This window comes from Citrus sinensis, chromosome 3, assembly GCF_022201045.2.
Source record: "Citrus sinensis cultivar Valencia sweet orange chromosome 3, DVS_A1.0, whole genome shotgun sequence".
NCBI lineage: Eukaryota > Viridiplantae > Streptophyta > Magnoliopsida > Sapindales > Rutaceae > Citrus > Citrus sinensis.
In genome coordinates this window covers 46,104,613-46,131,191 of record NC_068558.1, presented here as the reverse complement: position 1 = coordinate 46,131,191, position 26,579 = coordinate 46,104,613, and the positions used below count along the sequence as shown (strand labels likewise).

General features: G+C 33.6%; 2 protein-coding genes and 2 pseudogenes across 3 annotated transcripts in view; 3 read left to right on the top strand and 1 right to left on the bottom strand.

The window, feature by feature from the left end:
* Positions 1–1,794: 1,794 nt before the first annotated feature.
* LOC102613340 (uncharacterized) lies at positions 1,795–4,045 on the bottom strand (annotated as a pseudogene).
* A 4,318-nt stretch (positions 4,046–8,363) lies between these two features.
* LOC102612732 (peptidyl-prolyl cis-trans isomerase CYP21-4-like) lies at positions 8,364–11,562 on the top strand (annotated as a pseudogene).
* The window catches only part of LOC102612430 (peptidyl-prolyl cis-trans isomerase CYP21-4-like), a 28,471-nt gene continuing 10,263 nt past the window's right edge, over positions 8,372–26,579 (top strand). Inside the window, exon 1 of the mRNA XM_052438131.1 lies at positions 8,372–8,511. The gene's annotated coding sequence lies outside the window, so the exon portion shown is untranslated. The remainder of the gene's footprint in view (positions 8,512–26,579) is intronic.
* Positions 12,834–25,884, top strand: LOC102610360 (uncharacterized). Of its 2 annotated transcripts, XM_006492289.4 has the most exons (11): positions 12,836–13,006; positions 13,110–13,481; positions 13,703–13,915; positions 15,454–15,713; positions 15,805–15,872; positions 16,324–16,390; positions 16,508–16,662; positions 16,797–16,867; positions 23,821–23,889; positions 24,892–24,992; positions 25,459–25,884. In XM_006492289.4, the coding sequence occupies exons 2-11, from the start codon at positions 13,322–13,324 to the stop codon at positions 25,753–25,755; spliced, it is 1,461 nt and encodes a 486-aa protein (XP_006492352.1). In that variant the 5' UTR covers positions 12,836–13,006; positions 13,110–13,321; the 3' UTR covers positions 25,756–25,884. The 2 variants fall into 2 exon arrangements, with proteins under 2 accessions (XP_006492353.1, XP_006492352.1); XM_006492290.4 differs by lacking the exon at positions 23,821–23,889 and having other exon boundaries at positions 12,834–13,006.

Sequence of the window (26,579 nt, the reverse complement as noted above, 5' to 3'; positions counted from 1 at the left end):
TGCGGATTTATTCGAGGGTCCAAGATGGGCTGCTGTGCACATTGAACACTGACAAAACAACCATCAACAACTTCAAATAAACGAGCTGGGCTCGGTCACTCGTACGCTGCAATGCTTCGACTCTTACTATTGCTTTTCGTTTTAAGCACCGTCTCGATCGGTTGGGTCAACTCGCACGAAGAGTCAGGTGAGTGGAGTTGCAAGTCCGACTATGAGATCCGAGTCCTAGCCGAGTTTAAGCCTGAACTCATCACACTCGATGGCCACGCCGATGATTGGGAAGACATTGACGGCTCTGAGTTCTCCCTCCTCCCTGCTCTTGACCCTCACGCTGAGCACGAGTACAAAGGCAGAAAAATGAACGTTAAGGAATGCTTTTCAGTTTTATTCAAATCAAATTGTTTCTTTAATTTTCTCTCTTGATACGGTATCATTTTCTTTAGTGTTTAATTGATTTCGAGCTGACTTAAAAAATCTAATTTTGGTGGACCTTTTTTGCTTGGTTATTGCAGGCTTTGCATGATGGGCATGATGTATACTTCTTATTGCAAGTGGACGGGGAGTGTGTGTATTCTAAAGGGTAAGTTTTGATTTGGAAAATGGAAATATTACTGATAGTTCATATTCAACAGTGAACAATATTTATTTTTTTGATGTGTTTGATCCGTCTGAGCTGGTACTTGCTGCCATATAATCCGCTTTTAGTTTGATTTATTTCCCATGTTTGGTACCGGTGAAAAATTTTATCTGGCATATGGGTACACGTTTGTTCTCTAAATGGATACTTTCGTGACATCATTGTCAAGATGCATATAAATTTTGATTGGGGGAAATTAGCTTTATATGCTCTATTTCGTTGGCATTTGGTCATCAAGATCACATCCAAATTCTTATCCTTCCTTGTTTTGGTTGTGTGAATTTTAATTGCCATTCTATGCTTTTGGTGTTGTTCTATGGAAGTGAAAAATGAAAAGTTAATAACATGAAACCACATATTGCTGTTTACTAAAAAGAAAAAAGGCACTTCTTGTTCAGCTTGCTAGAAGTTTTGACGACTGAAATGCAATAAGTTACTCCATATATATTAGAAAAGTACATCTCTTAGAAATGCCAGTTTCAATTGATCCAATATACAAGAAAAAATTAAACATAGCAAATTGACAAGTTACTAAACATTGTGTGCTCTTCTCTACCTATTTTCAGGTTAGGAACAATTGTTTCTAAATCTCATTCGAGTTGCATTGCCTATCTGTAACTTCAACAGTTGTTGAATCCTTTCTAGAGAGTATAGCTTCAGCCATTGGTCAAACTTTCAAAAAGTATCTGATATTGCTTGTGGATCAATTTTATGCATAAAGAATGGCCAAATATAAACATCAAAGGATTTTATCCTAAATCATATCATTCTACGTCTTAAATGTGAAGAGGCATTTGATAGCTTGATGTAAGATGAGTAAGTACAAATTAGAATATGAGGAGCTATAGCATTTGCTGTAGCACTTAATAATAGTTGAACATTGTCAAATGGATAAAAAATAAATGAAGTTGTCCTTGGAGATCCTTATACACCATAAGATAAGTGATTTGCATTTCAATATTTTTTAAAATCTCTTCAAGATGGGTGCCAACATTAGGAAATTATGAAATGGAGTATCTCACAAAAGCTAAAAAGCTAATATTTGACTTGAGAGGAAAGTTGAGCATTCAATGCCAGCTTGATGATTGTGTTCTTGGCAGTCACTTTCTTTAGTGCTTTATGGCTTATCCCACTTTATGTTTCTTTTTTAAGAAAATTCTTATCTCTTCTAGTCATGTAATTGTATACATATTTCATTTGTGGCTAATAAAGGATCTAGAATGGTTTAATTTTATACCTGAAGGGCCCATTCCATCGAGGTACCTACAATGAGGGGTCCAAACGTAAACATCAACCAGATGACCAAATCTGCTCAGCAGAAAAAAAAGAAAAAATGATTAGAAAACGAGTAAAGTGCATATGCTGGCACCAGTAAAGCATATGACTGTATGTCCTAAATGTCAAGAATTAGGTTGTACTACACTTCTATAGTTGTACTTCACCTGTCACCTCCATTTCCTTCACTATTATCTACAGGGTTGCCGTCATAGAGTCGTCCAGGAATAGCACTTTCAATTGAGAAATACATAATGTCAACTTCATGACCTTTGCAAGTCTTGCTGGTGCAAGAGCCAGTTCCTTTTTTACAACCACCCATCTAACAACACATAAATTCTCACAGTTTTTATCCAATGTAAAGTGCAAGACGATAATTATGGGAGACATTGTAAAAGAAGAAGGTAGCCATGGCACCGAAATCAGTAGGATAACTTACATTGTGATAAGTGGCATCTTCACCTATTTGAAACATGAGCGCAATGGATGGGCATCTAGTGTTTTCACTGCATTATGAAAAAGAAATCCATTTCAAGAAAAGCCAAACCATTGGCAAAGTTGCCAAATTAATTTTTCATTTCCATAGAACAACACCAAAAGCATAGAATGGCAATTAAAATTCACACAACCAAAATAAGGAAGGATAAGAATTTGGATATGATCTTGATGACCAAATGCCGACGAAATAGAGCATATAAAGTTAATTTCCCCCAATCAAAATTTATATGCATCTTGACAATGATGTCACGAAAGTATCCATTTAGAGAACAAACGTGTACCCATATGCCAGATAAAATTTGTCACCGGTACCGAACATGGGAAATAAATCAAACTAAAAGCGGATTATATGGCAACAAGTACCAGCTCAGACGGATCAAACACATCAAAAAAATAAATATTGTTCACTATTGAATATGAACTATCAGTAATATTTCCATTTTCCAAATCAAAACTCACCCTTTAGAATACGCATACTCCCCGTCTACTTGCAATAAGAAGTATACATCATGTCCATCATGCAAAGCCTGTAATAACCAGGCAAAAAAGGTCCACCAAAATTAGATTTTTTAAGTCAGCTCGAAATCAATTAAACACTAAAGAAAATGATACCGTATCAAGAGAGAAAATTAAAGAAACAATATGATTTGAATAAAACTGAAAAGCATACCTTAACATTCATTTTTTCGCTTTTGTACTCGTGCTCAGCGTGAGGGTCAAGAGCAGGGAGGAGGGAGAACTCAGAGCCGTTAATGTCTTCCCAATCATCAGCGTGGCCATCGAGTGTGATGAGTCCAAGCTTAAACTTGGCCAGGACTTAGATCTCAGAGTCGAACCCGTAACTCCACTTACCCGACTCTTCGTGCGAGTTGACCCAACCGATCGAGACGATGCTTAAAACGAAAAGCAATAGTAAGAGTCCTGGCTTTGCTGGAAGAGAAACAAGAGAATAAAATGAATAAACAAGTATCAAATTGGTTGCTATGAAACATTTGAACTCTAACAAGTCCTACTTTGTAAATTGCTACTCTTGTCTGTAAAGATAACTTAATGTTTCAAAATGGTTGCTGAACATACCCAACTCTCCTTGATGCAGTTTACAAGCAGCAAACTACAAGATAAGTTATTAAACTCATGATAGGCTTATGCAATATCAACCAATTCCTTGTTCACGGGCGGGGATGATCTTTCTAGTTTGGAATTACATACAATTTCTCTTTCATAGCAAACAATAAAATCCTCTTATCAGCTGATGAAGTGTTCTTAGGCTTATAAGTGTCAAAATGTAATATATCATGGAGAATTAACAGTGAAAAGTCAAATTTTTCTAGAGTCGACCAGAACTTTGTCAGATGCTACAGAAATGAATGATAAAGGCAGTATTTAATTTGTATTTGTTCAAGTAGGCGAAAATTTTGCTGCATACTGAAATCCAACTTTTCATTTTCCGTTGAAACTTTTCATTTTCCTTTAAAATATGTGGTTTCATGTTATTAACTTTTCATTTTCCGTTGAAACTGGCATTTCTTTTCAAAACTTCTAGCAAGGAGCAAGCTGAACAGGAAGTGCTTTTTCTCTTTTTAGTAAACAGCAATATGTGGTTTCATGTTATTAACCTTTCATTTTCCTTGCCATGTTAACTTCGTCAACAAGTAGTTTTACACAAAATCTCAAGCTGATCTGAATTGACATCAAATATTCAAATAATAATGTTTCCTTGGTTAGCCTGGAGAAAGAAATCTTTTCTATATGTTCTGTTGTGAGAAACAAAGAAATCTGTCTCTCCACTATAATTCTTGTTTTCATAATCTGCATAACGTTCTTCTTTTATTATCTTCTTGTCTGCATGGATTTTAAATGATTTATACAATCATTCCAGAGTTGGTCTTATCCATTGTCAGGGAATGATTCTAGTGCACAGAATGATTGGAAAGGGGCTTGGTGGCACAACAGCTTTAGTGTTCATTTAGGTAGTTATACTTTTGTTTTGGATTTGACATTTAAATTTCGTTTTTCATGTATGTTTATAGTTGGATAATCAACACAGGCCATCAACGGCTTACCTATAGTTGGATAATCAACACAGGCTATCAACTGCTTGCCTAAGGCAGGACCCTTTTAAGTGCTAGTAAAATTGGATGGTCTCTTTGCATGACATCAACACACTTATATATTTTACCCCTAGCAATAGAGTAGTAATAGTAATATATTAAGGCTCCATTTGGTATAATTTTTCGAATAGAACTTCTTCAAATAGATCTTCTACTAGTGAAGCTTGTACTAGTAGAGTTTTTAACAAAAAAGTTTTGATTATTTAGTTGTCAATGAGAGCTACTTTTTTAATTATTTTTTTAAGTTGTGAAAATACTTCAATGGGGAATTTTTTTAAAGTTAAGTCATGAAACGAATTAAATAAGATTGTGAAATAATATAAGGGTATTTTAGACAAATGACTCCTTCAGAAAAGCTCCACAACCTCTAATCTCAAATAGTGCAAAATTTGGGCCCCCAATAGAGGCAAAATAGCTTTTTTAATCACTAAGAGCTTTACTAAGTTATAGCCAAACGACACAAAATAATTTTGAAAAGAGCTTTTGACATTAAAAAGGCTCTTTTAGCTAGTAGAGAGGTCATACCAAACGAGGACTTAAACTGTGTTGTTTATTGCTTTTTAGGCAGAGCGAAGGTACCTTACATTTGCTGTAGGTTGACAAGCCAGTGGCTGAATTTAATAAGATAATGAAATTACTTTGATTCATTATGACCTTTTTCCATGGGACACATACTGTTCATACTTCAGGGAAAGCACACTTTGCTTTTCAACTTAGCATGGTGTATTGAGTTCAAAATTTTAACCTTGCGTTTCATCTTTTTTATTTTTATTGTTATTTTTTTTTTTGGTGAGTTCTTAGTCTCTGTCATATTTTCATTTTTCTACTCTTCTAGAATAATACTCGAGCTTTGCCTCCACAGGTTTCGTGGAAGAGGACAGTCCATATGCATCAGGTGGTCAAAAGGGCACATACTATTTTGAATTCTCAAGGCCTTTGAGAACCATGGATCACATCCAGCAGGTTGGATACTCATCTGTTGCATTCAACATTTTGAGCTTGATTTCTTTGAATTTAATGTAGTTAGTGATTTGATGATATGTGCAAGAGACTTTGCAGTTCGAGTGTTTGGAAGTAACTAACTCTTCGGGATTTTCTTATTCCTAGAGCATTATTGAAAGGGAAGAGAAAAAAGACTTGAGTGTTAGGGGACTTTTATTCTTTCCCTCCTAACACTCATCTTCATATGAAACTAGTTATTTGTGTGATAACTATTCTCCTTGTTTATCCAACACGTTTCTTGTCTCTATGATGCAGTTCTGGAATTAATGAGATTCAACTTCAAATGCCTCAATCTTCTGTGAGATCATATTTCAAAGAACTGTCTCTGGTAATTGGGAACTCCAGATACCAGAGGATCCTGCTAGTAGGGCTTCTCATAGATGGCCAATTGGTTTTGTCACAACTGGATTTGTTCGAGGGAGGTTAGTGTACATCATTTTGCTTCATTTTGACTCCCCAGGCTCTTTGTTTTAATCACACTGTTTTACTCGGCTCATAAAAGCTTAGAATAATAGTTTATTTTATTTGTAGCAAGAAGCCTGTGGCACAGGCTTTCTGCGAGGCAGTTTTGCTAGCTCTTCTTAGGGAGGAGCAATGGAATGAGATGCCAGAAAAGCAGCGGAGGAAAGAGATATATGTTCTTGTTCGAAACTTAAGATCCTCGGCATACAGACTTGCTCTTGCCACTATTGTCCTGGAACAACAAGAAGATGACGTGAATTTCTTGTGAATCTTGCCCTCTTGTGTTTTGCATATACGTTATACGTGTAGTGAAAGATTAGAGTTAATTTTGCCGTGATTTATTTGTTGTAATGTATTGCGAAATTAGTTCACAAGTTTCTTCACCCAATGGTGTAGAGAGAAATAGCGAGAAGAGTGTCTTCGATATTGATGGCTAATATCTTAGTTCTTTAGTGCAAGGCTTTGTAATGATAGAACGGAAAATCTTCTTCCGCTTTTTCTTGATAATTTAAATTATTTGCTTCTTTCCCGACAGTCTGAACTTCATCGCAAGTTTGACACTGCATTGGATGTTTGGTTTACAGCACAGTATGAAATCAAAATTTATTGTAGATCTTGAAAATCCGTGTTACGTTGATAATATAAATCCTATATTATTATTGCGTTTACTAAACTGGATTCGCAATGAGCAGAAATGAGAATGAGCTGAAATCAGAATTATAAATGGAAATCAGAATAAGTTAAATTATATCAAATTACTTGAACTATGGGAATCGAAATTGGATTACTTGAACTATGGAAATTGAAATTAAAATGAGTTAGATTATGACAAATTACTAAAGAATGTAAAATCAACTATTATCATAATTATTATTTATATTTTAATTATAGTGATTATTTATTCAAAAATTATTATTATTATTATTATTAATTATTGTTAACAATATATTAATATATCAACTAATTATTATTATTATTATTATTATTATTATTATTATTATTATTATTATTAATGTTATTATTATTATTGAGGTGGGTCCTACAATTTCGATTTTGATTCTCGATTTATTTTGCGAAATAAATGTTGTCAATGATTATGATTTCCCAATCTAAAAATTAAACGCACCATAATAGTAGTTATTTTAAAACTGTTATTATTATTATTATTTGGATTGATTAGAATTTTTTTAATTATAAATGTAATTTTCCTTTTCCCTTCATATATATAGATTGAAAATCAAGATGGCCTTAAAATTCTTTTTTCTTAGCCACGTGTTCATTTTCGTTTCAATTATTATCATTGATATTGATATGTATTAAAGTGCAAAAGCATGATTATGGATATCCATGGTATAATCGTCTAATACAAATATGGATATCCAGTGGTAAACTTGAATATTTAATTTTTATTTTAAATTATTAAGCACTGTATAGCATGAAAAACTAGTTAATGTGTTTTACATGAAAAAAAATTTATTTATTTATTTATTTATTTTCCTAGGATGATTGATATTAAAAGGTAATTAAAATTATTTTTAATAAATAAACAAAATAATAAATCAAAATAATATTTATTTTTAGATTATTTTTAATATAGAAACATTTAAATTATTTCCAAATAGACGAATTATTTGATTTTTTTTTCCATTCTCGAGTTAAGTCAATAAAAGATTTTAATTGTAAACATATGCACTAATGACTATTTAAAATGTTCGGATAGAGTAAAAAATATCAATTTATTTAAATGTGTAATTAAATTTATTCTTTTTATTTAAGGAAAAAAACTCAACTAAAAATAAAAATCTTTGTTAAAAAAAAGATTTGGTAGACTCATAAGCTAACACTTTATTATTATTGGTAAATTATTACATTTTTATTACACAATCAAATAATTGATAATATGTTAAATAGATATTATGTTACAAAAATAAAATAAAATATTAACTGCATAGAATTAAATTTATTTTCATATTTTATACATTCCATCCATTTGCGATAATAAAATTTCTTATGTTGGAAATAGGAGATATGAGATTTGAACCATGCTTACATGAATGAGAAGAAATCAGTTGTTGTTAAGTTAAAAAAAAAAAATCAGATTTACATTTATCATCAATTATGGTTGATAAATAATATACATAGTTCAACTATATATTAAATTAATTAATTAATTGATAGTAAAATGTATTATTTTAAATATTTATATATATTAGTAATTAAAGAATGTAACAATAAGTCATTCATTAGAAACCTAGTTAAATAGTGTAAAAGAATTTAAAAAGACAAAAAAATGGGTGACATTGGCTGGACCGCAGCTCAGTTGATGGCAGGAGGCAATTTGCCATCTACAGACATATACAAGCCAAATATACAAAAATGAAAGAAATGTGAAAAGTTGCGACCATAAGTGTTTCCACGAGAAAAGCAAGGGGATCCAATTATCCAAAGCTCAAGGGATCAGTAAAAGCTGTAAACGTAAGTTTATTGTCGCGAAGAGAGAGATCCTCTTCGACGAAGGAAACATAGGTACTTTAAAGTTTCCGTTTTCCCGCAACTTTCCCGCTATTTTCATTCTACTTTCCATTTTTAGGGTTCAATTAAATTGTCGTCTGTCACCGGAATTTAATTTGAAAATTGCTTTAAATTGTTTTATATTTACATTTCACAAAGATTCTGCCTTTTGAAAATAATTGTAAAAAAAGAGAAAAAGAAGAATTTTTTTTTTTTTGGGTTTTAATTTTAAGTATTTTGTAGCAGTTAAATTGAAGCTTGCATTTGATGGCGAAGATTAAGCCTCAAGCTCTGCTACTACAAAGTAAAAGGAAGAAAGGGCCAAATCGAATAAGTGTCACTAGTATCGTTTTGTTCACTTTGATTGTTGTCCTGGCTTTGTGTTTTCTGTTCTCTTCCTATAAACACTGGTCCCAAAGGTTTGTGATCTTTTTGCAATATGAAAATCTCTTATTTCATATTATTTAATTCTTCTTGCAGAAATAAGAAATGTTTAACCTTATTGTGTTAAGTGACAAATTCTCGTTGTTTTGTGTTTAGGTCAAGCTTTCAAGCAGAAAATCAAGAATTAGTTGTTGAGGTACAGTCTTATGGAATGTTTCATCTAAGTTTTGTTTCCATGCCAATGCAAGATGTATTTTGTTATTTCTATTTGTATGTGACTTGCATTTACGATTTTAGTCTTAACCCCTCTCATCGGTGTTTCTTTGTGTCTGTAGGATGAGAATTCTTTCATGGATTCAAAGAAATCTGATCTCCCTGGATACGCGGTATGTTTCTTCACATGCTGGGATGCAGTATCCTAGTTATCCTGATTAACCAGTTCTTTTCGAGATCGATTACTGATATATGTTTATCTTTGTGGGCATATACATGTGATATGATTACTGGCTATGAAACAAGATCGATTTAAATTTTCTATCAAGTTTGCAAGAATTATGTGAAAGTATATATCTATATATGTGTGTGTGTGTTTAATGTACTGAAACTGTATTTTAATTTTAACTATTGGCTTTTGTGGGAGACTTGTATAGTTCTAGTCTATCTCAGGCATCTATGCTGTATTCAAGAAACATTAATCAATTCAGATTTCTTTTATGATATTGTTTTACTTTTCCTTTTTTATATTTAGATAATAGACACCCACAAAGGGTCGATAACTGTGGAACTTTTCAAGGATAGCTCACCAGATGTAGTTGATGAATTTATTGACCTATGGTAAGTACTGAAACTATTATTTTATCTCATTTTTAAGTTTTACATTAATGTTCCATATTTTTTTATTTTCTGATTTGTGAATATTTCTTATAATGTAAGTGAAATGTTAATGTTTTCCTATCATATTGTCAAGCAAATTAACCAGTAGGCCTCTGAGGAGATACTTGGTCTGTCAGTTAGACTAATATATTCACCAAAGACATTGTGTTGAAGTCTAAACATGATGCATGTGGGATGTTGTTTGTACCAGTTTGGTCTAATGCAATTTGGAATCACTTAATAAAGCACATGAATTATTCATAGTAATTAGCACTTTAGGTTTTTCTATGGTAATTTATCATATAGGCTAATTAATGAGCAAAGAATGAAAACTTTAAGCAGAATCTTATTGTTAAGGGTCGATAGATCGGTGAACATTTAGGATAAAAATTTATGTCATCAGTTGAATACTTGCTCTTTTTAAGTTAGTGAATCATGAACTCAAAATCTTTAAATGAGTGGATAGATTCCCGACTTTTGGTTTGCTCAAGCTCACTGCATTCTGAGAATTTTATGCTATCAAATGCTAATCTATGCTCGGCATAACACATTTCAGCCACAATTGTCCTTGATGAAGTATGAATTATTTGCAGTCAAAGGGGGCGCTTAAAGGGAATGCTTTTTCGTCATATTATAAAGCACTATGTGTCAAGCAGGGGATGTTGATAAGCTGGGCAGTATTGAAGATTGGACCACAAGAGGAAAACATTACAGTCAACTAGATACAAGGTTGCTAATTTGAATTGCTCTAGGTTTCTTACGATTTCTTTCTTATCTTTTCTCCATTGGTTTACCATGTGTCAATGATGTTGTGTTACATGGCTTGTTGATATTTTGTGATCACTGATTTGTGAGTTTTCTAATGTTTGATTAGTTTGAAGCACGAAGCATTCATGCTTGGAACTTCTAAAGCAAAACATGACAACCAAGGATTTGACCTTAACATCACAACTGCACCAATGCCAGATCTAAGTGAAAAGCTTATTGTTTTTGGAAGGGTAATCAAGGGAGAGGATGTTGTTCAGGTAATAAAACTAGAGTTCATTTTTGTCTGTTGATTCACAATCTAGTGGTTAAGTTACCCACTTTTAGTGACAACCTTTTCAAGAAACTTTTGTAGGACCACATGGTTTATTTACTTGGGAAATGGATATGCATGCATAGCATTTAAAATATACACCTTTTACTCTACTACGATTTATTTGTTTATTATTTTTCTTTTTCTAAAAAAAAAGGCTTGTGCATATTAACATATTAGCTTGTATATTGTCATGCAATGTGGTAATAATTGCCATACTGTTTTGGATTTTTATTTCCCAGATGTTCAATTCAAGAAGGTGCACTTATAGTTGATGTTAGTCTAATTACCATAAACTCCACTGTGCAGGAAATCGAAGAGGTGGATACAGATGAACATTACCAACCTAAATCTGGCATAGGGATAACCAATGTGACTCTGAAACCGAAAATATAGGGGTGACAGACTTGGTGAAAAGCTTTTCTACATTTCTTGATTCTTTTACCCCTCATGATTGCTCTTGTATATCAGCCAAACTTGTGAAATGGGACTAAAGAGTACATTTTGAACATATTATGTGGGCGTTGGGCATCATCTTGTAGCAGTGAGATATCTGATATCATATGGTTACTAGTTTATCATTTTTGTTTCATATTCTGTTTTAAAGGCTTTTTTTAATCTAATTATTTGTTGTATAATTGACTAGATGTAATTTTCATGTGGAGTAAAAGATAAAAGAAGGAATCTGTGTTTTGATGACTGATTTACCAGTCATTAGTCGTTATTGGTAATCAGTGATGACCTGTCTTTGTTTGAATACATGTGCACGTTCAGTTTTCTCAACTTCAGGCACTTGGAAGACTTTGCTTCTCCATGCTAGTCTTGTATTTAATCTCAGTTTTTCTCACATTCCCAATATAAGGTTTCAACTCCAAGGTTTTAATTTACCAATGTCACGCCTTCAATAAGTCGATTAAACTTCTAGTTGAACAATGCACAACGGCCATTCTGATTACTCTGTTACTCAATATATATTATATGATTTCGATTTTAATTTCTCTAATTCTGTAGATTGTTTTATAAGATTGATTGTTTTATAAGATTGTTTATTACTATCACATGGCATCAATGTTCCCCATATTTGCTTTTGGATAAATTTTAATTTACTCCTATTTAGAATGATAATATTCAATTTATCCTTTAAAATTATGAAAATACTAATTTATCCTCATTTATTGTTAAAAAGATATAAAAAATTTATCAGTATTTTTATATTTACCCTCATTTTTTTTAATAGGAATAGGGTATATTGAGGTTTTCACATTTTTTGATGATAAATTTAAGTTTAATAACGCACCATAGTAGAGTAATAAAAAGTGAAACCTTGATGCAACTTTCGCTAAGGCATAAAATTAATTTGCATTTGTTTATGTCATGGTCGGTTTTCAATTGCTGGTTACAATTAAACAATGAAAATTGTTGGACGTGGATTACACATCAAATAACAATAGATCGAATTTTAGGGATTTGGCTCACACTCCAACTCTAAATCAAGGGAGGGCAAACCTTAGTAAGGAAGTCCTCAAATCTCATCGGTTATTTCACCTCTGTCGCATATCTTAGTTCAGACGAATTTAGGTCAGATCGGATGAATTCTTTTCTAACCTAATCAACCCAAAATCTGATCGTGTTGATCTGAAGCCGAAAATACCCACCCCTACTATATACGAAGGTTTCTAAAAAAAATTATATAAGAAGAAATTCCTAAAATTTTTAAAAAATATTTCTTTTAAGTTATATATATAAAATACTGGTCACATAAAAATTCTAAAATTTAAATCATTTTCTCTCTATTGTATAATTTGTAAATCTCCATAATTTTTTATTTAAGAAATTTCCATAATTTTTTATTTAAGAAATTTTATTTTAATTAAAACTAAAAATATAAATTTGAATTATGAAACAGGGCGATGTAAAAATTTTGTCAAAAAATAACTTGTGTAAATGTTTAATTGATTTGCATTTTACATAAATGGTTTCATTAGAAATTTTGAAGGGTGTCAACAGGTGTACTATTAACCAAACCCTAAACGCAACCATTTTAGGCCCGTTTTCACAAGTTCTGCTCTCTTCTCTCCATTTCTCTTCGCAAGCTCTCGAAAGTTATTTTCTCCTCAAATACTTAAACTGAAAGCTCTGAAGCTCTCCTTATTCGACTGCTTTGAATCTGTTTAGGTAAAAGAAACTTTTACTTTTCTTAGGGTTTTGTTGGGTTTTTGGCATATTGAATGATGGCAAATTATTTGTTCACACTGGTGTTCTTATCTTATTTTGCCAGATTGTTGCAAACCTGACACAGTGTTGAAACGAGCAAGTCATGGTTGCCACTGTGTGTATACTATAAAGCTCGACCTTGTACTTTTAAATGTATCACAAAACCCAAATTGGAATCTTTTTCTAGAAGAATTAGCATCGCAGCTTGGTTTGCGAGTTTCTCAAATTGAGCTGATCAACTTTTATGTACTTAGCTTGTCACAATTAAACATATCAATGGACATTACTCCACATACGGGAATCAGTTTTTCTGCCAGTGATGCTGCTGCAATAAATTTTTCTCTTACCACACATAAGGTTCATTTCGACTCTACATTAGTGGGTGACTACAAGCTCCTTAATTTTACCTGGTTTGAGCCTCCTGCTCCATCTCAGGGTAAGATTTCACTCTGATCATTCATCAGGAAGAAGCATGGTTGATATTGCAAGACTTTTTGTAATGTGCTGACAGACACTTGTATTTGATGAATTGTTATTATTATTCCGCTGATAACTCTCTGTGTGTTACTTGTAAATTATAGGTGGATTTTTATTTATGTTAATCTTGTTTTACTTATATTGATGAACCATGGTAAAGCTTTTCATCTCGTTTTGCAGCTCCTCTTGCTAGTTCACCACCTATGAAAGCACCAACACATCGAGCATCCCCTTCTTTGCCATCCAGTACCTCAAATAAAGGGAAACATTCAAATTTGATTCTTTTATTTGGTATTGGTACTGGCCTACTGATCACTGCCATCATATCTGTGCTTATTATTTGTTCTTGTGCATTCCGTAGAAGGAACAGTAAAGCCTCCCCTAAAGAAACTGGTATGTGTCTTAAATACAGGTCCATGCATTTTTGTGCTTTCTCTATGGTCTAATCTATGTGTTATCTCTCTGGTTATTTTGTTGATAGTTTTTACTAGACTTGCTAAAACGGGTCGTTAGGTCATGCTCGTATTGTGTTAAATTTAAGTTGACCCAAACATGACCTATTTAATAATCGTGACAAAATATTGAGACCTTAACTCGACACATAAAATAAATAGGTTTCGCAATAACTTGCTTAATATCTATATATTTCACAATATACATGTATGTGTGTGTGTGTACGTATATACACATATATATGTATATATATATGTTTACCAATTTTTTACGCATTTACACTTACACTATTGAAGTTCTAAATCTGTTTAGAATTTTATATGTGAAACATCACATATATTTTCACACCACAACACCCCCCCCCCCAAAAAAAAATTGAAGAAGAAGAAGAGAGAATTATGTTCAATATTTGAGTTTTAATAAGAATCTACAAATTGATTTAGAATAGAAAATATAGTCATGTTAATAATCGGGTAAATGGGGCAATAACTTTAACCCTAACTTGACATGAAAAAAAAAAAGAAAATTGTATTGACCCGAATCCGGCTGATTTAATAATCGTGTTAAATTTGATAACTCAAACTCATTTATTTGCATTGTACTTGTGTCAGGTAATCGGATCGTGTCAAATTTTGCGAACTCTAGTTTTTAATGCACAACATATAATTTTGAGCAGAAATGAAAGCATGGACTAACTTTTTATAGCTACTCTCTGTAGTATGTTGTGGAGAAAAAATGGATAATAAGATAAATCATTGACTATATAATTTAGTAAAACTCTCACTTTACAGCTATATAAAATGGGTTGCCAAAGATTCTTCTTTCGTATTCGTTATCAAAACTATGTATTTATTGTAGCCTCGGGAAAGAAAAGCCTCATACCAGCCATCCCTCTAATATTGAACAAAATTATTCGATTATGTAACATATTTAGAAAATGCTAGAAACATAGAAAATGGGACAAGTATTGCTCTGGATTTCAGTATGCAGCAAAATTTTCGCCTACTTGAACAAATACAAATTAAATACTGCCTTTATCATTCATTTCTGTAGCATCTCACAAAGTTCTGGTCGACTCTAGAAAATTTTGACTTTTCGCTGTTAATTCTCCATGATATATTACATTTTGACATTTATAAGCCTAAGAACACTTCATCAGCTGATGAGAGGATTTTATTGTTTGCTATGAAAGAGAAATTGTATGTAATTCCAAACTAGAAAGATCATCCCCGCCCGTGAACAAGGAATTGGTTGATATTGCATAAGCCTATCATGAGTTTAATAACTTATCTTGTAGTTTGCTGCTTGTAAACTGCATCAAGGGGAATTGGGTATGTTTAGCAACCATTTTGAAACATTAAGTTATCCTTACAGACAAGAGTAGCAATTTACAAAGTAGGACTTGTTAGAGTTCAAATGTTTCATAACAATCAATTTCATACTTGTTTATTCATTTTATTCTCTTGTTTCTCTTCCAGCAAAGCCACGACTCTTACTATTGCTTTTCGTTTTAAGTACCGTTTCGATCGGTTGGGTCAACTCGCATGAAGAGTCGGGTAAGTGGAGTTGCGAGTCCGACTCTGAGATCCGAGTCCTGGCCGAGTTTAAGCCTGGACTCATCACACTCGATGGCCACGCCGATGATTGGGAAGACATTGATGGCTCTGAGTTCTCCCTCCTCCCTGCTCTTGACCCTCACGCTGAGCACGAGTACAAAGGCGGAAAAATGAACGTTAAGGTATGCTTTTCAGTTTTATTCAAATCAAATTGATTTTGAGCTGACTTAAAAAATCTAATTTTGGTAGACCTTTTTTGCCTGGTTATTGCAGGCTTTGCATGATGGGCATGATGTATACTTCTTATTGCAAGTGGACGGGGAATATGTGTATTCTAAAGGGTGAGTTTTGATTTGGAAAATGAAAATATTACTGATGGTTCATATTCAATAGTGAACAATATTTATTTTTTTGATGTGTTTGATCCGTCTGAGCTGGTACTTGCTGCCATATAATCTGCTTTTAGTTTGATTTATTTCCCATGTTTGGTACCGGTGACAAATTTTACCTGGCATATGGGTACACGTTTGTTCTCTAAATGGATACTTTCGTGACATCATTGTCAAGATGCATATAAATTTTGATTGGGGGAAATTAACTTTATATGCACTATTTTGTTGGCATTTGGTTATCAAGATCACATCCAAATCCTTATCCTCCCTTGTTTTGGTTGTGTGAATTTTAATTGTCATTCTATGCTTTTGGTGTTGTTCTATGGAAATGAAAAATTAATTTGGCAACTTTGCCAATGGTTTGGCTTTTCTTGAAATGGATTTCTTTTTCATAATGCAGTGAAAACACCAGATGTCCATCCATTGCGCTCATGTTTCAAATAGGTGAAGATGCCACCTATCACAATGTAAGTTATCCTACTGATTTCGGTGCCATGGCTACCTTCTTCTTTTACAATGTCTACCGCAATTATCGTCTTGCACTTTGCATTGGATAAAAATTGTGAGAATTTATGTGTTGTTAGATGGGTGGTTGTAAAGAAGGAATTGGCTCTTGCACCAGCAAGACTTGCAAAGGTCATGAAGTTGACATTATGCATTTCTCAATTGGAAGTGCTATTCCTGGACGACTCTATGGCGGCAACCCTGTAGATAATAGTGAAGGAAATGGAGGTGACAGGTGAAGTACAACTATAGAAGTGTAGTACAACTTAATTCTTGACATTTAGGACATACAGTCATATGCTTTGCTGGTGCCAGCATATGCACTTTACTTGTTTTCTAATCATTTTTTCCCCTTTTTCTGCTGAGCAGATTTGGTCATCTGGTTGATGTTTACGCTTGGACCCCTCACTGTAGGTACCTTGATGGAATGGGCCCTTCAGGTATAAAATTAAACCATTTTAGATCCTTTATTAGCCACAAATGAAATATATATACAATTACATGACTAGAAGAGATAAGAATTTTCTTAAAAAAGAAACATAAAGTGGGATAAGCCATAAGGCACTAAAGAAAGTGACTGCCAAGAACACAATCATCAAGCTGGCATTGAATGCTCAACTTTCCTCCCAAGTCAAATATTAGTTTTTTAGCTTTTGTGAGATACTCTATTTCATACTTTCCTAATGTTGGCACCCACCTTGAAGAGATTTTAAAAAATATTGAAATGCAAATCACTTATCTCATGGTGTATAAGGATCTCCAAGGACAGCCTCATTTATTTTTTATCCATTTGACAATGTTCAACTATTATTAAATGAGAATACGAATATCTGTCTTCCACTACACCCACGTGAAGGCTTCATGGTTTTGCCTAGTTGTCTTCCTTTTAATTTTCAGCAATTATCTTTTACTCTCTGTCACTACGCTTCTTTTGGCTTTTTCTTTTCTTGTACGGCCTTTACAGAAATCAAAGCCCTCATTTACTCTCTGTTGTTAATGTATTTCCTTCTTGTTTTAGCCCTCAACTTATATCCTTTTCTTCCTAATCATAATATAATTGCTGCAGATATCTTTTTTACCCCCACACACCAAGATAGCAAATGCTACAGCTCCTATTCTAATTTGTACAAATTGTTTTTACTCATCATGCATCAAGCTATCAAATGCCTCTTCACATTTAAGATGTAGAATGATCTGATTTAGGATAAAACCCTTTTATGTTTATATTTGGCCCTTTTTTCTGCATAAAATTGATCCACAAGCAATATCAGATACTTTTTGAAGGTTTGACCAATGGCTGAAGCTATGCTCTCTAGAAAGGATTCAGCAACTGTTGAAGTTACAGATAAGCAATGCAACTCGAATGAGATTTAGAAACAGTTGTTCCTTAGAGAAAAGCACACAATGTTTAGTAACTTGTCAATTTGCTATGTTTAATTTTTTCTTGTGCATTGGATCAATTGAAACTGGCATTTCTAAGAGATGTACTTTTCTAATATATATGGAGTAACTTATTGCATTTCAGTCATCAAAACTTCTAGCAAGCTAGGGATGGCAATGGGGCGGATATGGGTTGGATCTACTATGCTCTATATCCAGATCCATAATAAAAATTAAAATCCGTATCTGCTCCAGATCCGTTATGAATCCATATTTTTCGCTCCATATCCAGATCCAAAAGAAAAATATCTATATCTGCTCCAAATCCAAAAAAAAATAAAATCCAAATATACTCTAGATCCGTCATGAATTCTAAAACTCAGCAATAAAAAAGTAATAATTTTTTAGAATGAAAATTAAAGGCTAAAATGTTTTAATAACAAATAAATTATATAATTTATCTCAAAATATAATAAATATTGTAGTTTATACTTTTATACCAAAACAACAAATAAAAAATATAATAAAATATTCTTCAAAAGTAATTGCAGGAGTAAGATCAATCTAATATTCTATTGTCTCCTTCATCATTCTAATATCCACACACACCCACCCTCATTCTTACAACATTAGATAATGACATATAAATTAAATATGATTTATATTCAGTGTTTTATTATTTTTATTATGGTCATATTTGACTAAATATATGAATAACTATATTCCTTAAAAATTATTTGGCCAATATAGTAAAATAAATTGTCAAGTTGTATTACTTGGCTTACAATTTGAATATTGCATGTACATGCTTTGGGGCTAGCTGACCTTTAAATTTACAAAACTAACCTTTAAGTTTTAAGAGTTTAAATGCATGAGAAATACTACTAATATGCTATGAAATGTAGTAAAAAAGGAAAAACAGAGAGACAAAGCTATAGAACTTTTCCTTATTATTCTTATTCAAAACACAGTGATCGGTAGAAATAAGGAAAACTAGAGAGCAATTCTAGGACTAATTTTTAGGACCATAAAATTAGAGTGTATCTACTTTCCTGATTTATGGTATTTTTCAATTTTATTCAAATAACAAGAAAATAGCTAAGAATCCCTAAATTATCGACACTCCCCCTCAAGTTGGCGCAAAGATATCAATCATGCCCAACTTGCTAACTTGAAGTTCAAATGGCTGTCTCATCAAGCTCTTGGTGAAGACATCTGCAAGCTGCTTCACAGTGGGAACAAAAAGAGTACAAATTATCCCTTCGTCAAGCTTCTCTTTTATAAAATGTCTATCAATCTCAACATGCTTTGTCCTGTCATGTAACACCGGATTATGGGCTATACTAATAGCTGATTTATTATCACAGTACAGCCTCATAGGGAGACTAAATGGCTGTTTAAGTTCTTCTAGAACCCGTTTTAAGCAAAGTACTTCACACACTCCTTGAGCCATTGAACGAAATTCAACTTCTGCACTACTTCTAGCAACAACACTTTGCTTTTTGCTCCTCCAAGTAACTAGATTACCCCATATAAAAGTGCAGTATCCGGATGTTGATCTTCTGTCAGTGATTGAACCTGCCCAATCTGCATCGGTATAAACTTCAATTCCTCTTTGCTGATTTTTACCAAAAAACAGACCTTTCCCTGGAGTTGCTTTCAAATAACGAAAAATTCGAAACACGGCTTCAAAATGTTCCTCACAAGGAGAATGCATAAATTGACTTACCATACTTACAGCAAAAGCTATATCAGGTCGAGTATGAGACAAATAAATCAACTTCCCAACTAACCTTTGATATCTGCATGCATTCACATGAACTCCTTTTTTCACTTCTCCAAGCTTCACATTTGCTTCAATTGGAGTATCAGTTGGCTTACACCCACTCATACCAGTTTCTTTCAAGAGATCCAAGGTATACTTTCTTTGTGATACCACTATACCTTCTTTTGATCTTGCAATTTCCATTCCCAAGAAATATCTTAATTGCCCCAAATCCTTTATCTCAAACTCCTTAGCTAAACATTGCTTTAATCGGTTCATTTCATCTGTATCATCTCCTGTCAGAATTATATCATCTACATAAACGATTAAAACCGAGAGCTTGTCTTTGGTGGAGACTTTTGTAAAGAGAGTATGATCTGCTTGTCCTTGACTATAGCCCTGGCTCTTCACAAATTTTGTAAACCTTTCAAACCAGGCTCTAGGTGACTGCTTTAGACCATATAATGATCTTTTAAGTCTACATACTTTGGATCCAAACTTCTTAGTAAAACCCAGTGGAGGCTCCATGTAGACTTCCTCTTCAAGATCACTATTGAGGAAAGCATTCTTTACATCTAATTGATTTAAAGACTAGTCAAGATTTGCAGCAACTGACAAAAGAACACGAATAGTGTTTAGTTTAGCCACTGGAGAGAAAGTTTCAGAATAATCTATTCCATAAGTTTGTGTATAGCCTTTCGCTACCAGTCAAGCCTTGTATCGTTCTAAGGACCCATCAGAGTTATATTTCACAGTGAATACCCATTTACAACCAACAACACCTTTTCTTTGTGGTAGATCAACTTTTTCCCAAGTAGCATTCTTCTCCAGAGCTCTCATCTCCTCAAAAATAGCTTCCCTCCATTCAGGAACCTTTAGAGCTTCCTGTACATTATTTGGAATAACCACTCTAGAGACTTGTGAAATAAAGGCACGAAAGGAAGGGGTCACATTTTTATAAGAAATAAAGTTGGATAAAGGATGTTTAGTACAAGACCTAACACCTTTCCTAAGAGCAATAGGAAGATCATTTTTATTTGAGGAATTTAACTCAAAATTACTTGGAGGATTCTTGTCAGAATTTTCATGATCCAACCTCTGGTCAGATTCTTGGTGATGCTGTAGGACAATGTTCCTCTTCTTTTTTTGTTCTAGGTACTCCTTTGAATACACAAGACCTTTATACCGTTTCGTGCAAATCTCTGACATTCCAGAATTTTGGTTATGTGATGGCATTAACGGAGGTTGTCTAGAATTTTCAACAGTTGATTCATTTGGATTCCCTTTCTCATTTTCTTTCGACAAAACATCATTATTAATACAATCAAATTCAATGTTTAAGTCAGAATCATTTAAGCACATATCATTTTCACTATTGTTTTTCTCCCCTTGAAAATGAAAATTGTGAGAATATGATTGTCCTTCGAAGAAAGTGACATCCATGGAAACAAACATTTTTTTCAAAACTGGATCAAAGCATTTATAACCTTTTTGATTTGTAGGATAGCCTGCAAAAATGCATTTATGTGCCTTTGGATCGAATTTTGTTCTTCTAGAGTCATGGTTATGAACAAAAGTAATACTGCCAAAAATTTTTAATGGAATACTTGTTATTAACCTTGAAGCTAGAAAACATTCATTGAAAAGATTTATTGGTGTCTTAAACCCTAAAGTTCTTGTAGGCATTCTATTTATCAAAAATAATGATGTTTAGCTAATTCACAAACTTCACATTGAAAACTGAAAGCATTTTTATTCATGAATAATTTGGGTAATAACTGCTTTAAATATTGAAAACTTGGATGTCCTAACCGAAAATGCCATAACATAATCTCATTGTTACTGGAAATAGAAATAGAATTGAAACAAGTCTGCTGGTCTTGCCTTCCAAAGTTTGAACCATTATTAAAGAGGTAGAGGCCACCGTCTTGTCTAGCATCCCCAATTGTCTTCCCCGAGGTTAAATCTTGAAATTTACAATGAGAGGACCAAAAATTAATTTTACAATTATGATCACGAGTTAATTTACTGACTGACAAGAGATTATAGGACAAATGAGGAACATGAAGAACATCTTTCAAAGTAAGAAGAGGAGAAATAATAATTTTTCCTTTCCCTGCAACAGTTGCAAAGGAACCATCTGCTATTTTGACCTTTTGATTTCCTGCACAAGGTGAATAAGAAGAAAACAACTGCGAGGACCGAGTCATATGATCAGTTGCTCCATAATCTAATATCCAGGAGGTGTTTGGATTGATACAGGTAAAGGCTGTGGTGAAAATATTACCTGATTGGGCTAAAGAACAAGATGAACTAGAATTTCCTACGGATTGGGATTGAAACATCTTGTACAGGTGCTCCATTTGTTCCTTAGTAAAAGAAAGAGATTCTGAGGATGACTGCTGCTCTGGATTAGTGGTGCTAACCTGAAAAGCACGATTATCTCCTGCTGGCCGAGCATCGTCACCTGATTTCTTCTTCCAATTTGCAGGTTTTCCATGGAGTTTCCAACAACTTTCTCGTGTATGCCACGGTTTCCGACAATGATCACACCATGGCCTTTGTTTGCCTCCTCGTCTATCTCCTTGTTGCTCATAACCACGAGCTACAAGGGCTGAACCATCAAGATCAGTCTTTGGTTCCTCTACTCGCTTTAACATCACACGTCTCCGAGCTTCCTCGCGACGAACCTCTGAAAAAACTTATCTAATAGAGGGCAGAGGTTTTCGCCCCAAAACTTGTCCTCGAACCTCATCAAGGTCTATATTTAGTCCTGCCAGAAATACAAACACTCGACTTTGCTCAACTTTTTTCTTGTATCGAGCGCTATCATTTGGACTCTCCCATACCTCAACTTCAAACATATCCAATTCCTGCCACAAAATCATCATGTCATTATAATATGCAGTTACATCTCTATCACCTTGTTGCGTCCTCCACATCCGAGTGTTTATTTCATATAATTGAGAATGATTCTCTAGGTCTAAGTATGTCTCTCTAACAGCCTCCCAAACATCACAAGCAGTTGGCAAAAACAAGAATGGCTTTCCCAAAGTAGGGTCCATGGAATTAATAAGCCAGGCGGTAACCATTGAATTTTTTAATCGCCATTGTAGGAATTTTGGGCCATCAGCAGCTGGAGGTTGAATTTCTCCATTTAAATATCCAAGTTTGCCTTTGCCATCAATCACCAAACACACAAACTGCGACCACTCTAAATAATTTTTACCATTTAACTTGTGAATGGTTATTTGTAAGGTATTTTCACTAACAGGCACAATTGGGGATGGCTGGGAAATCCCTTCAGAGGATGTCGCAGTGCTGTTAGCGTCGGAGGAAGCCGAATTAGAGCCAACCATGGCTGCTTTGTAGTTCATGGCCGAACCCTAAAGCTCTGATACCATGTAGTAAAAAAGGAAAAACAGAGAGACAAAGCTATAGAACTTTTCCTTATTATTCTTATTCAAAACACAGTGATCGGTAGAAATAAATAGGAAAACTAGAGAGCAATTCTAGGACTAATTTTTAGGACCATAAAATCAGAGTGTATCTACTTTCCTGATTTATGGTATTTTCCTATTTTATTCAAATAACAAGAAAATAGCTAAGAATCCCTAAATTATCGACACTATGAATAAAATTTATTATCATTATAATTCTACAATTGTTAAGAGACTTTTAAAATAAAATAAAATTAAATTAAAAGATAGGTGGATATGCATATGGATTTAGATATTAGGATAGATCTAGACCTGCTCCAGATCCGTCTTAAATCCGCACATCAATATCCAAATCCGATTCAAATTCATTTTAAACCGATCTAAATCCAATCCGATTGCATTTGGATCATGTGGATCTTGGATCAGATCCAATCCATTGCCATCCCTATAGCAAGTTGAACAGGAAGTGCCTTTTCTCTTTTAAGTAAACAGCAATATGTGGTTTCATGTTATTAACTTTTCATTTTCCTTGCCATGTTAACTTCGTCAACAAGTAGTTTTATACAAAATCTCAAGCTGATCTGAATTGACATCAAATATTCAAATAATAATGTTTCCTTGGTTAGCCTGGAGAAAGAAATCTTTTCTATATGTTCTGTTGTGAGAAACAAGGAAATCTATCTCTCCACTATAATTCTTGTTTTCATAATCTGCATAACGTTCTTCTTTTATTATCTTCTTGTCTGCATGGAGTTTAAATGATTTATACAAATCATTCCACTTGAGAGTTGGTCTTATCCATTGTCAGGGAATGATTCTAGTGCACAAAATGATTGGAAAGGGGCTTGGTGGCACAGCAGCTTCAGTGTTCATTCAGGTTGTTATACTTTTGTTTTGGATTTGACATTTAAATTCCGTTTTTGATGTATGTTTATAGTTGGATAATCAACACAGGCCATCAACGGCTTGCCTATAGTTGGATAATCAACACAGGCCATCAACTGCTTGCCTAAGGCAGGACCCTTTTAAGTGCTAGTAAAATTGGATGGTCTCTTTGCATGACATCAACACACCTATATATTTTACCCCTAGCAATAGAGTAGTAATAGTAATATATTAAGGCTCCATTTGGTATAACTTTTCAAATAGAACTTCTTCAAATAGATCTTCTACCAGTGAAGCTTGTACTAGTAGAGTTTTTAACAAAATTTTTTTTATTATTTAGTTGTCAATGAGAGCTACTTTTTTAATTATTTTTTTAAGTTGTGAAAATACTTCAATGGGGAATTTTTTTAAAGTTAAGTTATGAAACGAATTAAATAAAATTGTGAAATAATATAAGGGTATTTGAGACAAATGACTTCTTTAGAAAAGCTCCACAACCTCTACTCTCAAAGAGCGCAAAATTTGGGCCCCCAATAGAGGCAAAATAGCTTTTTTAATCACTAAGAGCTTTACTAAGTTATAGCCAAACGACACAAAATAATTTTGAAAAGAGCTTTTGACATTAAAAAGGCTCTTTTAGCTAGTAGAGAGGTCATACCAAACGAGGACTTAAACTGTGTTGTTTATTGCTTTTTAGGCAGAGCGATGGTACCTTACATTTGCTGTAGGTTGACAAGCCAGTGGCTGAATTTAATAAGATAATGAAATTACTTTGATTCATTATGACCTTTTTCCATGATACACATACTGTTCATACTTCAGGGAAAGCACACTTTGCTTTTCAACTTAGCATGGTGTATTGAGTTCAAATTTTTAACCTTGCGTTTCATCTTTTTTATTTTTATTGTTTTTTTTTTTTTTGGTGAGTTCTTAGTCTCTGTCATATTTTCATTTTTCTACTCTCTAGAATAATACTCAAGCTTTGCCTCCACAGGTTTCGTGGAAGAGGACAGTCCATATGCATCAGGTGGTCAAAAGGGCACATACTATTTTGAATTCTCAAGGCCTTTGAGAACCATGGATCACATCCAGCAGGTTGGATACTCATCTGTTGCATTCAACATTTTGAGCTACCTAGGATTCTGTGAAAAGAAACTTTAAGCCTAACTCGTATACTCATCCAAGACTTTTAAAGCATTTGTATAGCTTTCTGGTAGATCTTGTTGGTTTCAAAGAATATAGATAATAGATTTTAACAGTAATCAGTAAGACTGCCTTGATGTTGTTCAGAATTCATAGCAACTAACTCCTACTTTTAACCTAAGAATGTGATTAAAAAATGCTGCGCAACTTGAACATGGAACTTTTGCTGTCTCAAATGGACCTGTGGCTTCATTTAGTGTAAATAATTTCCACGATGGAAACAAGGCTTACATTGCCAAGAAAATATTTAATGAAGTTATTTTCATGTGATCATTCTGCAGTATAATCTAAAAGTTTTTAGTAAAGAAATTACCTTGTCATGCTTTTGTCTAAACGATTTGGCTTCTGTTATTGGCAGGATGTGCAGTTTAAAATCGGTGAATCAAGCAAACTGTCTGTTGCATTCTGGTATCCGGTTGACAGGAATCCATGGCATGGATCTGGGCACTATACTATTAACTGCGATTGGGTACCGTTGGATATTTCCTCCGGAAGTTCACTGTTAACTAAGTCAGCCCCAGGTAGCTCAGGTGGTAGTACAGCTAGTGTCTTTGCCCTTCTACTCTCAGTAGTCTCATTGTGTGTTTCTGTTTTTGTGGGGTATCGTGTTATCAAACCAAATAGTGTCCCTTTTACACCTATGGAAAACCTTTAGGATGATGGTCATATTGGGTTGTAAGGAGTGTACTATAATTTGTTTGTGCAGTACTCACACTTCACAGGATTGTACTTCAGTTCCTTCCACTTTATTCCATTTTTTATTGAGATTCTGTTGTCAACTTTATCGCCACTTTGTTTAGTGGGTTTTAGCACTTTCTTGATACTAACTGATTTAACATTCATTTGTCCTGAGACGTCTGTTTCATGATTCCATCCTCTTGGTTATGTGACGGATCAAGGAGCCATGAAGCAAGAGTGCGACCTGTTTACAGTTTCAACCTGAACGTCGTAAGATATACAAAATGCTTTGTATTGTCGTGTGTATTGGTCTAAAACAACCAACACTCCAGGATTTATAACTCATGGTATTGGGCCCGCCGTCTGCAAGCTCCAACCCAGACCAATGAAAAAGGGCCAGGCCGATCCCCTCATCTGTTTATTTCCTTGAGAAGTGCCCTTCACAAGCCTTTAAAGTCCTTATAAAATTCCACGTTTTGTAATCACAGTTCTATGTTAGATAAAATTATTTAGAAGGACAAATATGAATTTACCAAATTAAAATATTTTCTGCACTTACAACTATAACAAACAAATGTAAGTTATTTAAATTATACATTATTATATATATAATTTTATATTAAATAGAATAAATAAAATTGTTTAAATAATAAATTGATATTTTCCAAGAATTAACAAAAAAAAAGGGTGTATTGCTAATCTCATAATTTTATGATTAAAATTTAAATTTAGTCTATTAGAGCAATCCAAATAAACATGGGATTAATATTCGATGCAGCTATTTGCACTTTAAATTTTTTT